The sequence below is a fragment of the Sapajus apella genome, unplaced genomic scaffold, assembly GCF_009761245.1.
Source record: "Sapajus apella isolate SASKATOON/1434 unplaced genomic scaffold, GSC_monkey_1.0 scaffold50, whole genome shotgun sequence".
Classification (NCBI taxonomy): Eukaryota; Metazoa; Chordata; class Mammalia; order Primates; family Cebidae; genus Sapajus; species Sapajus apella.
Genome location: NW_022436990.1, coordinates 11,787,392 through 11,800,396, shown reverse-complemented (window position 1 = coordinate 11,800,396; position 13,005 = coordinate 11,787,392). Strand labels below are relative to the sequence as shown.

The window sequence follows — 13,005 nt, the reverse complement described above, 5'->3', positions numbered from 1 at the left end:
AAAAAAAAAAAAACAATCTGTAGAAATTAAAATCAAATTTTAATTGAAACAAAATATTACCTGAACTGTCAGATCCACCTTCAGGACTACCACTTGAATACATGGTGGCAAGTTTTCCATCCAAGATAAATCTGAACCATCCATTACTGCCATTAGATAATTCCAAGGCTGCTGCATCACTCCAAATATATAAGCAGTCCCTTCCTCTAATGATTGACCAGTCTCTCCAATGATATGGTTTACCTTGCTGCAATTCTTTAGCATCTTCCTGTGGTTCATCTTCCTAAATGTGTAGAATCATTCAATTAAACATGAAAATAATTTCAATTTCAAATATTCATACATATTTTAAAAACAAGAATCCATTTTTGAATTTAAAGATGCTGAACATTATACTCAGTTGCTAGTAGTTTAATATGTTTTTTTTCCCCCTTTTAGAAACATGGTCTCACTCTGTCACCCAGGCTGGAGTGCAGTAGTGCCGTCATAGCTTACTGCAGCCTCCAACTCCTGGCCTCAAGCAATCTTCCCACCTCTACCTCCCAAGTTGCTGGGATTACAGGTACAATCCATGGCACCTGGCTCTCAATTCTGACCAATTAATTACCTACAACTAAATCTTAAAAATGTTAAAAATATTAAAAAAATTAATGTAAATAATGACCTACGTTATATCATGTCCAGGTGTAGTGGGGTAAAGATTAATGGATTAGAGCACTACACACAACAAGATAATAATCTAAAAGCTTGATGAACTCATTATATCTCTGGGCCTATTTGTAGAAAATGATAATTTAGAGGGGTTCAATGGTATCCAAACTGAAGTGTGTAACAGAATCACCAAAGCTTTTTAAAGATAAATTTTGGCTGGAAGTGATGGTTCATGCCTGTATCCCTAATAATTTGGGAGGCCAAGACAGGAGGATTGCTTAGGCCAGGAGTTCAAGATTAGCCTGGGCAACATAGCAAGTCTGTCTCCCCAAAAAAAGTTTAAAAATTAGTTGAATGTGGTGGTGCACACCTGTAGTCCTAGCTACTGGAGAAGCTGAAGCAGGGGGACTGCTTGGGCCCTGGAGTTTCAGGTTATAGTGAATGACTATGCCATAGAACTCCAGTCTGGGTGACAGCAGGACCCTGTCTCTATTATCTCAATCAATCAATCAATCAATCAATCAATCTATCTATCTATCTAACTAGATAATAGAGACATTATCTATAATCTCTACATAGATAATAGAGACAGGGTCTCTCTCTATATAATAATAGAGACATTATCTATAATCTCCATGACTCACTCTCTAAATATATTGTATCTATTTATAATTTATATATTATAATATAATCTATTTTAAAATTCATTCCAAGGGAACACCCTTAACCAAGTGAATCAAATACACTGACTCATTCCCATGATCATACAAGTATTTTAGTGAGAGTATGTTTAAAAAAAAAAAATCTATAAACATTTTGTAGCTCAGCCTGTGCTCCTAAAACTCTTTTTGGACACATTTAAAAATTGAAAATACTCACATAAAAAAGGATTATTAAATTCCCTAAATATATCTATTATAAACAACTAAAATACAGACAAGATATATGAAAAATGTGTTTTCAAACACTAAACAACAGCCTTTGCAGGACTACAATCCCCAAGAAAATGAAAATAAACTGAGTCTCTTAGAACCAGAGACCATTTTCTGGCTGAACTCATGTGGAATGGAAACAGAGATTCTAGCAATACAAGTTAAGAAAACAGATCAGAGTTTGAACAGTTTAAGGCAACTGGAATATGTGGAGGCTGAGTTCAGTATTAGGGAACTAAAGAGAAAAAGACTTTCCAGAAACCTGCAAAGGAGTTTCCACTGAGTACTAAACTCATGTACAGAGTGATACTCTGTAAGAATGGGCAAAGAACAACTGGAAAGTTGTAAGAGAACATACAAGTGGCCAGATACTTGCATTCTAAACAGGCAGAGTGGAAAATCCTCATGGATCACTCAGATATTCAGTGAATTCAGGTAAGTCACAAATTGGGGATCATAGGGACGAACTTCCTTAGAGTAAAAGCTATTCTGCCACCATGCAATGATAAATTTTGTATTCTTTGCAGAGACAGTGTTTTGCCACATTACCTAGTCTTGAACTCATGAGCTCAAGCAAACTGTCCATCTTGGCCTCCCAAAGTGCTGGAATTACATGCATAAGCCAAGGCACCTGGTCTAAGCTTAATATTCTCTACAAAGACCAGAAAGCCCAGAACTCAACATCGTAACATTTACAATATCCAGTATCAAATCAAAAATTACTAGACAAAGATGAACAGTGGATCACACCTGTAATCTTGGCACTTCGGAATGCCAAGGGATGATCACTTGAGGCCAGGAATTCAAAACCAGCCTATCCTTGGCAACATAGTGAGACCCTGTCTCTACAAAAATAAAATAAATATTGTTTTTATTTAAAAAAAAAAAAGAGGCCAAGTGCAGTGGATCACTTTGAGGTCAGGAGTTCCAGACCAGTCTTGCCAATATGATGAAACCCTGACTCTGCTAATATGAAAATTAGCTGAGCATGGTGGTATGTGCCTATAATCCCAGCTACTTGGGAGGCTGAGGCAGGAGAATTGCTTGAACCTGGGAAAAGGAGGCTGCAGTAAGCCAAGATCGCACCACTGCACTCCAGCCTGAGTGACACAGTGAGACTGTCTCAAAAAAAAAATTTTTTTAAGGCCAAATAAAGACATTTTCAGATAAATAAAATCTGAGGGAATTCTCTGGCTTGCCTTTTAGGTTTTTTTTGGTTTTTGTTTTTTTAAATAAAAATAGAAACAGGGTCTGGCCATGTTGCCCAGGCTGGTCTCGAACTGGCCTCAAGCAATTATCCCACCTTAGCCTCCTCAAAGTGCTGGGATTTTGCCCAGCCAACCATTTCAATGTATTTTGAAGAGCAAAAGTGGGTAATGATAAAGTGCGACTTGCCAATTATTTGTTCTTTTAAAGTATAACTTTTCGAAGTCTCTTTTGCAAATCTTTGCCAAGCCCAAGGTCACTAAGATTTTCTCTTTTCCTCTAGAAGTTTTATAATTTTAGTGTATACACTTTAGTCTGTGATTCATTTTGTTAATTTGTATATATGGTGTATATGGTAAGGGCTGAGGTTCAATTTTTTTGCATATGCTATCAACTTGTTCAGTTTTTGAAAAGATCATCCTTTCTTGATTAAATTGTCTTAGTACTTTTGTTGAAAATCAATTGACCATGTGTGTAGTGGGTCATTAATCTATCTTTACACTATTGCCACACTTTCTTGATTATTGAAGTTTTTTATAAGACTTAAAATCTGCTGATGTACATCCTTCTATGCCACACCTTTTCAAGGGTGCTTTGGCTATTGCATTTATATGTAAATATTAGAATATTTGCATTTATATATAAATGTTAGAATCTCCTTGTTAATTTTTACAAAAGGACTGTTGGGATCTTGGTTGGGACTGCTATAACCTATTTTTTGAGAGAGTTTCAGAGAAGGAATTCAGATAATATTTTTGTTTTGTTTTCTCTTAAATCCCCCAGTAATTCTGATGACTAACCAGACTTATGTAACACGTACACACTCTCTCTTTCACCACTCTCTGGATTCTACAATTATAACTCATACACTACCATTTTTTTTTCCTGAATATATTGCTACCCTCTTATTAATATAGTAAGCATTTACTAAATATTAGCAATTAATCTTGCTGAGACTCAGTAGAGATGGAAAAGGTATATTTAAATTTGCAGTCTAAGGGAAGAGTTATCAATGAATACAGAAATTGGTGAGTAAAGTTTACTGAGAAACAGCCTATTCACAGAGTCTGGAATTATGTCCCTACAAATTACTTATTACAAAAGAAAAAAGAGGCCAGGTGCAGTGGCTTATGCCTGTAATACCAACAGTTTGGGAGGCTGAGGTGGGCAGATCACTTGAGGTCAGAAGTTCGAGACCAGCCTGGCCAATACAGTGAAACCCCATCTCTACTAAAAATATAAAAATTAGCTGCGCTTGGTGGTACATGCCTGTAATCTCAGCTACTCAGGAGACTGAGGCATGAGAATCACTCTAACCCAGAAGGTGAAGGTTGCAGCAAGCTGAGATCAAACAATTACACTCTAGCCTGGGCAACAGAGTAAGATTCCATCTCAAAAAAAAAAAAAAGCCGGGCGCGGTGGCTCACGCCTGTAATCCCAGCACTTTGGGAGGCCGAGGCAGGTGGATCACAAGGTCAAGAGATCGAGACCATCCTGGTCAACATGGTGAAACCCCGTCTCTACTAAAACTACAAAAAATTAGCTGGGCATGGTGGTGCGTGCCTGTAATCCCAGCTACTCAGGAGGCTGAGGCGGGAGAATTGCTTGAACCCAGGAGGCGGAGGTTGCGGTGAGCCGAGATCGCGCCATTGCACTCCAGCCTGGGTAAAAAAAAAAAACCCCCGCCGCAAAAAAAAAAAAAAAAAAAAAAAAAAGGAAAAACAGCAACTTTACAGTAGAGAAACCTAGAAGAAACAAACTTAACCAAGTGATCCAACTTATCCCCAAAAAGGCAAAAAGACATAAATCTGCCTCCAAGAAGGAATATTATGCATCCAGAGTAGTACAATATCACCTCTATGGGACTTTTACTAAAACACATAAGCTGAATTTAATCACAAAGAAATATGACACAAACACAAAGTTAGACTCTTTGTCCAAATTAACTGGTCTGTTCTCTTCATAAGCACCAAAGCTATGAAAATAAAAAAAAAAAGCAGGCCCACTGTTATAGGTTCTTAGGACAAACTATAGCAGGTTCCCAGGAATAGGATAACCAATTTAATGTGTACTCCTGGATTTTATTGTGGACCAGAAAAAAAAAATTACTATGAAGGACATTAAAGACAATGGCAAAATCTGAATATGGTCTCCAGAGGAAATATTAATTTTACATAAATATTAAATTGTCTGATTAGTACAAATTTTGATAATCATACTACAACTACATCCTGTTTTTTTGGCAAAATATTTAGGTTAAAAGGGGAAACTCTGTATTCAGTTTACCGTCAAATATTTTTTAAGTGTACACACACACACACACACACACACACACACACACACACACACGTCTGAAAAAATATTAAAGGAAATGGAGTCAAATGTTAATAACTAGTGAATTTGGGTAGAGTATTCTGATATTCTTTATATCAGAATATATATTTGTAACATTTCTATATGTTTAAAATTTTTTTTTTTTTTTTTTTTTTTTTTTTTAAAAGACGGGGTTTCACCATGTTGGTCAGGCTGGTCTTGAACTCCCGACCTCAGGTGATCCGCCCGCCTTGGCCTCCAAAGTGCTTGGATTACAGGCGTGAGCCACCACACCCGGCCTTGTTTCAAATTGTTGATCAATAAAGTGTTTTAAAAGAAAATTGAACAATTTTAAAAATATACAGAACTATTTCATATTCTCATTATTCTGTCAAAAATCATCAAAACTTGAAACTAGATTTTCCTCAAAAGAGGAAAGCCAAACTCTTTCTGATACCTCTACAAGTAAGACCACTCACTTTTTCTGGTTTTGATTCCTCTTCATTCTCATCATCAGAGGAAGGACCTGCCAACGTTGACACTTTGCTAATTACACCAAGTCTGGCTAGCTGATCCAAAAAAATATCACCACCTTTGTCTACTAAATCCCTTATGATTTGCAAGGCCAGCAAGTGGCCATCATCATCATCCTGAAAAATAAAAAAGAGGCGGGAAGTACATTATAGCAAGGAAATCAAAGAAAATAAAAAAAGTTTAGTTGCCAGGAGTAGAGAACTGTAGTAATTTGCAGAAAATGATTTACTGAAATTAAAACAAAAGTTTTATTTTACTCTCTAAAGGAAATTAATGTTAACAGAATTTTGAAAAAGAAACCGACCTCTTGATCAAGGACAGTTGCTGTGATTTCCACTAGTATTGTAGGCAAATTGTGACCAACATCAGAATCGCAAACTTCTTTTAACAGTGCTTCAGAGCAAAAATGAATCATTTTTCGAATTAGAGCAAGACTTGCTTTCCTTGAAAAGTTAAAAAAAAAAAAAAGTATGAAGCCAAATGAAGTTAAAATAACCAAAATGCATGCATTAATAAACAGTAAAATATCCAATGTTACGTTTTATACACTCTCTAAAAAAAAATACACTTAATAAAAGAATACAAAAATTTGGGACTCCACACGCACTACAAGTTCATTTTTGAGATAATTCCATTTATATTCTATTATAAATATATTGAGCTCAACAAAAATGACTTATAATTCTCTTAAATACACTCTTCTATTCTATATTCTACACTTAATAAGCATGAATGTTAACGTGTCATGATAATTTTAGAAAATCAAGTAAAAAGTACTACAACTACTAAGAAAATAAATGGACCTGGTGTGGTGGCTCACGCCTGTCATTCCAGCATTTTGGGAGGCTGAGGCAGACAGATTACTTGAGGTCAGGAGTTCAAGACCAGCCTGGCCAACATGGAGAAACCCTGTCTCCACTAAAAATACAAAAATTTGCTGGGAGAGGTGGCGAGCACCTGTAATCCCTGCTACTCAGGACCCTGAGGCAGGATAATCACTTGAACCCAGAAGATAGGGCCATTGCACTCCAGTCTGAAAGACTGAGGGAGATTCCATCTCAAAAAACAAAATGAAAAAAAGAAAAGAAATGATACAAATTATAACTAAACTAAAATTTCTACAATGCTCTAAGAACTTAAGACACCCGGTAATTTATATGAAAAACAAATTTTGAATTAAAGTAATTTGTACTTTATCAAATTTGAAATCCATGTTCACTATAACTATGAACTCATAAATGAAAAAAAGAGATCCTAATAATCCCATGCCCCAAAAATATTCCCACTGTTAACAAATTAGCATGCCTCCTTTCCCTTTTATTCTTAGACCATAGGAGACACTCAATAAAGTCAAACAAATCCCTCAATTTGTAACATGTAACTTTGTCTTTTAAAATAAAAAATATCCATACACACTTAAATGATAATAAACTATTAATAAGAAGAGGCTCGGCCAGGAGCAATGACTCACCCCTGTAATCCCAGAGCTATGGGAGACCAAGGCAGGTGGATCACCTGAAGTCAGGAGGTTAGAGACCAGCCTGACCAATATGGTGAAACCCGGTCTCTACTAAGGACAGAAAAATTAGCTGGGCGTGGTAGCAGGAGCCTGTAGTCCCAGCTACTCAGGAGGCTGAAATAGGAAAATTCCTTGCATCTGAGAGGCAGAGGTTGCAGGGAGCCAAGATCGTGCCACTGCACTCCAGCCTGGGCAACAGAGCAAGACTCTATCTCAAAAAAAGAAAAAAAAAAAAAAAAAGGTTTGTCTCTTATATAAGAGTCAATAATCAATTCATTTAACAAACATTTTCTAAGCATCTAACAATGTTCTAGGCACCAAGCTGCAGTTACTCTGAGGTGAATGATAGAAGGATGAAGAGGCAAAAATCTCAACTGATGTCCTAGAGAGGCATGTGACACAGCTGTATTTCTATAGCATGGGGTCTCTACATATTTTATAACTCTCTCTAGTTAAAGTTATAACATTATATTTCCTTTTTGTTTTTAGTTAATTTCAATTAACATGACTTATTTCAATTAACAATGCATAAGAATGTTTCTATGTTATTTATCTATTTATGTCTCATATACCAAGCCATTACAGGCAGGAACCTTTTTATGTACTTTAAAAACATAATTAATTTAATCCACACAACAAGCCCTATGAGGTAGGTTTTATTATCTCAGATATACAAGTGAAGATACTGAAAGAGAGTTAAGTCAGTCTACTAAGATCACAGAGCTAACAAATTACAGAGCCTCAGTTCAAATTCTGTCTCTTAATCAGTAGATGATATACAATATTCACAAAATAAAATTTTTCTATTTAACACTATTATACGAATTTTGAACATTTAGTTTATAGTCTTTTCTATTAAAAATAGCACTATTTTAGTGGAAACAGTTTTTTCATATTCCTTCAGTACAGAGGGATTCTTGGATCCAAGAGCCTAAACACTTTCATAAATATTGAATGTGTATGAGTACTGCATTCATACTGGTAAACTGATTCAAAAAAAGGCCGTTAACACCTAAAATTATCAGTAAATATAAATATCAACAACACTTCTTTTACTTAAAAAATTTTTTCTCATTTTTAAGTTTCTTAAATGTCTAATAGGTAAAAATGATACCAAATTTTACTTATTTTTAAAATGTTCTGCTTTTTACTAGTAAGAAAATACTTTTTTTTTTTTTTTTTTTTTTTTTGAGACAGGGTCTCACTTTGTCACCTAGACTGAAGTGCAGCAGCACAATCTCAGCTGACTGTAGCCTCAACTGCCCAGGTTCAAGCAATCCTCCCACCTCAGCCTACGGAGTATGCTAGGACTACAGGCATGTGCCACCACACTCAACTAATTTTTCTATTTTTTTTTTTGTAGAGACGGGGTTTCACCATGTTGCCCACACTGGTGTCATACTCCTGGACTCAAGCAATCCTCCCACCTCAGCCTCCCAAAGTGCTGGGATTACAGGCATGAGCTACTACACCCAGCTAGGAAATACATTTTTCTTATTAATTTTTTGCTATGTTTCCTTTTGAACACTGTGCCTTAACGTCATTAGCTAATTTATCTAAATGGCTCTGAAATTTTTATGATCAATTTGTATATTCCCTTTGCATAATAAAGATAGTATCCCTTTGTCATATTTGCTAATAAATACCCACCTGCTGGCAAATTTATTTAGATTAAAAGTTTCTATTCTGGGGGATTTGTGGCTGTAGGTAATATTGTTTCTGGTATGTAGTAATGTTTTTTACATAAAATAAATTTAAAAGGACATATTTGGCTAATGCAAATAAGTTTCTAAAGTATGCCTGGTGTAGTGGCTCATGCCTGTAATCCCAGCAGTCTGGGAAGTCAAGGCAGGGAAACTACATAAGACTGGGAGTTCAAGACCAGCCTGGGCAGCAAAGCAAGACTGTCTCTAAAAACAAAAATCAGCTGGACCTGGTGGTGTGTGCCTACAGTTCTAGCTACTCAAGAGGCTGAGGCAAGAGGATACACTGTGCCATGGAGTTCAAGGCTGCAGTGAGCCATGATCACACTACTGCACTACAGTCTGGGTGACAAAGCAACACCATCTCAAAAAAGAAAAAAACCTGGGCTGGGTGTAGTGGCTCACACCTGCAATCTCAGCCCTTTGGGAGGCCGAGGCAGGTGGATCACCTGAGGTCAGAAGTTCAAGACCAGCCTGGGCAACATGACGAAACTTCTGTCTTCTACTAAAAATACAAAAAAAAAATAGCCAGGCATGGTGGTGTGTGCCTCTAATCCCAGCTACTTGGGAGGCGAAGTTGCAGTGAGCCGATATTATACCACTGCACTCTAGCCTGGGCAAGAGAGGACGACTCTGTCTCATAAAAAAAAAAAAAGAAAGAAAGAAAGAAAAAGCCATTCTTCCTATCAAGGTCTGAAAAACATTCAAGTATATTTTCTTTTGCTCAGAAGTTTTGGAGGGCCTAGATGCACTGGCTCATGTCTGTAATTCCAACACTTTGGGAGGCCAAGGAAGGCAGATCACACAAGGCCATAAGTTCAAGACCTGCCTGGTCAACATGGTGAAACCGTCTCTCCTAAAAAAAGTATTAAAATTAGCTGGGCATGGTAGTGCCTCTCCTTAATTTCAGCTCCTTGGGAGGCTGAGGCACAAGAATCGTTTGATCCCAGGAGTTGGAGGTTGCAGTGAGCCAAGATCATGCCACTGTACTCCAGCCTGAGTCACAAACCAAGACTGTCTCCAAATAAAAAAAAAAGTTTTGGAGGACAGGGAAAAAAGTAACTTTTTGCTTTCATAATATTTTAGTTTTTAAGTCTTAGAATTTGTTTACATTTAAAATATAAAATTAAAAAACTGGGGTGATTTTAAAAATCAAACTACAAAGCAGATAATTCTAGTACCACTTAATAAATAGTCCTCTGTCCCCTGAATGATCTGAGAAACATCCATTATAATACATTCAATACCTATGTATAACTGGCTCTATTTGGGGGACGATTCTATTCCATTGATTTATACACTATTCTGCTAGTCAACATAAAGGTTTCATTGCTAAAGGGTTACACTAGCTTTTCAGATTTTTCTTTAATAATCTCACCTATTTATTCTTCCAGATGAACTTTGGGATCTGTCAAGTTCTAAAACAAATTCTGTAGTTATTTTCTTTAGAACTGCATAACCTAAAAATTAATTTTAGAAGAATTTATGTCTTTAGATTATTTAATGTTTTCACCCAAGAACAATTTCCCACTATATCCCATTAAGTCTACTTTTTCTCTCAAACTGTTAAACAAATAAATAAATAAATAAGTAATTGGGCCAGGAACAGTGGCTCACACCTGTAATCCTAGCACTTTGGGAAGATCACTAGAGCTCAAGAGTTCAAGACCAGTCTGGGCAACATAGTGAGACCTTATTTACACACAAAAAAAATTTAAAAATTAGCCAGGCTTGTTGGTGCTTGCCTGTAGTATCAGCTCACTGGGAGACTCCGGCTGAAGTAAGCTGAGATCATGCCACTGCCCTCTAGCCTGAGCAACAGAGTAAGATCTTGTTACAAAAAAAAAACAACAGACCACACACGGTGGCTCAAACCTGTAAACTCAACACTTTGGGAGGCTGACATGAGAAGATTCCTTGAGCCCAGGAGTTTGAGACCAGTCTGGGCAACACAGCAAGACTTCATCTCTACAAAAAAAAAAAAACCCTTTTTTAATTAGCCAGGTGTTTACCAGGCATGGTGGCATGCATCTATAGTCTCAGCTACTCAGGAGACTGAGGTTAGAGGATTGCTTGAGCCTGGGAAGCAGACGCTGCAGTGAGCTGAGATTGTGCCACTGCACTCTAGTCTAGGTGACAGAGTGAGACCCTGTCCCCCCCAAAAAAATTTAGCTAGGCATGATGGTGCACAACTGTGGTTGCAGGTGCTTGGAAGGCTGAGGTGGGAAAATCTCTTGAGCCTAGGAGTTTGAGGTTGCCATAAGCTATGATCACTCCACTGTATTCCAGCCTGTGTGACAGTGAGACCCTGTAGCTAAAACATTTTTAAAAAATGTTTAAAGGGCCGGGCACAGTGCCCTGTAATTCCAGCACTTTGGGAGGCCAAGGTGAGCAGATCACTGGCGGTCAGGAGTTCAAGTCCAGCCTGGCCAACATGGCAAAACTCCACCTCTACTAAAACTACAAAAATTAGCTGGGCATGGTGGTGCCTGCCTGTAATCCCAGCTATTCAGGAGGCTAAGGCAGGAGAATCGCGTGAACCTGGGAGGTGGAGGCTGCAATAAGCCAAGATCGTGCCACTTCACTCCAGCCTGGGTGACAGAACAAGACTTTGTCTCAAAACAACAACAAGGACAACAACAAAAATGGTGGCTCATGCCTGTAATCCCACCACTTTGGGAGGCGGAAACAGGTGGATCACGAGATCAGGAGTTCGAGACCACCCTGGCCAACATGGTGAAACCCTGCCTCTACTAAAAATCCAAAAATTAGTCAGGCATGGTGGTGCACGCCTGTAGTCTCAGCTACTCAGGAGGCTGAGGCAGAAGACTCACCTGACCCTAGAAAGTAGAGGTTGCATCGGCCGGGCGCGGTGGCTCAAGCCTGTAATCCCAGCACTTTGGGAGGCCGAGGCGGGTGGATCACGAGGTCAAGAGATCGAGACCATCCTGGTCAACACGGTGAAACCCCGTCTCTACTAAAAATACAAAAACATTAGCTGGGCATGGTGGCGCGTGCCTGTAATCCCAGCTACTGAGGAGGTTGAGGCAGGAGAATTGCCTGAACCCAGGAGGTGGAGGTTGCGGTGAGCCGAGATCGCGCCATTGCACTCCAGCCTGGGTAACAAGAGCGAAACTCCGTCTCAAAAAAAAAAAAAAAGAAAGTAGAGGTTGCAGTGAAATGAGACCGCGCCACTGCACTCCAGCCTGGGCAACAGAGTAAGACTCCGTCTCAAGAAAAAAAAAATTATCTTAAAGGTCTCAAAGATCTGGTTTGCTGAAAAGTAGACTCAATCTTTGTCCAGTTATTTACACTAACTCCCAAGATGTTTACTTACCAGATCTCTTCAAATTTCTATGTAGCTTTCTTCTAAAACAAAGTGGAGAAGTCCACAGCCTAATTACCTTACAGAGAAAATAACCAGGCTTTTACAAACTACTCCACCACTGATACTCCCAATCCCTGCTCTGAAGCCTTCACTTATCTGCTGTCTGCCTTTTATTTACTGAACAGATACTGTGCACAGGTCTATAGGGTTAATAGCTAATGTCAATATACATGGGTACTCCTTTAACTGTCTGAATCAGCGTTATGTTTACTTATCTAGTAAAACTTTAAAAAAAACTGGTAAAATATCAGGTTGTAGCCAATCTACCTTGTTTTTTCAAGACAGGGTCTCACTATGTTGCCTAAGCTGGTCTCAAGCAATCCTACTACCTCAGCTTCCCAAGTAGCTAGGACTAGAAACACCATGTGCTCCCTCTTGTTTTTAATAATACTGAATATGAAAAAATAAACTATTACTTTTAAAATACCTCTAACATTTTAGACACTATGCTACATACTCATTTAATTTTTATTCTCACACCTAAAGAGAATTAAGTATAATTAACCTTACCTTGGATATGAGCTATTTGAGATCAAGCGGTTAAGTGCCTTGCCCATGGCCAAACATCTAGGAAAGTGGCAATGCTAGCATTTGGACTCATTTGAGTTAATTCCAGAGTATGAGTTCTTAACTAAGACATATATTATTTTCCTAGCCACAATTAAATGTGTCTAACAATTACCTGGGAAAATTTAGCATCAAATTTTCTAGCACTAGTATCTCCAAACATTTAAAATGATTAAAGAAAATAACCATCCA

The 13,005-nt window shown here is 37.9% G+C and overlaps 1 protein-coding gene across 12 annotated transcripts in view; it reads right to left on the bottom strand.

Moving 5' to 3' along the window:
- The window catches only part of HECTD1 (HECT domain E3 ubiquitin protein ligase 1), a 99,710-nt gene that overhangs the window by 51,415 nt on the left and 35,290 nt on the right, over positions 1–13,005 (bottom strand). For all 12 annotated transcript variants that reach the window (XM_032242607.1, XM_032242604.1, XM_032242608.1 and 9 more), the window contains 3 exons: positions 5,941–6,079; positions 5,582–5,752; positions 61–283 (listed from right to left, as the gene is read on the bottom strand). In XM_032242607.1, the coding sequence (XP_032098498.1) occupies positions 61–283; positions 5,582–5,752; positions 5,941–6,079 (533 nt within the window). The remainder of the gene's footprint in view (positions 1–60; positions 284–5,581; positions 5,753–5,940; positions 6,080–13,005) is intronic.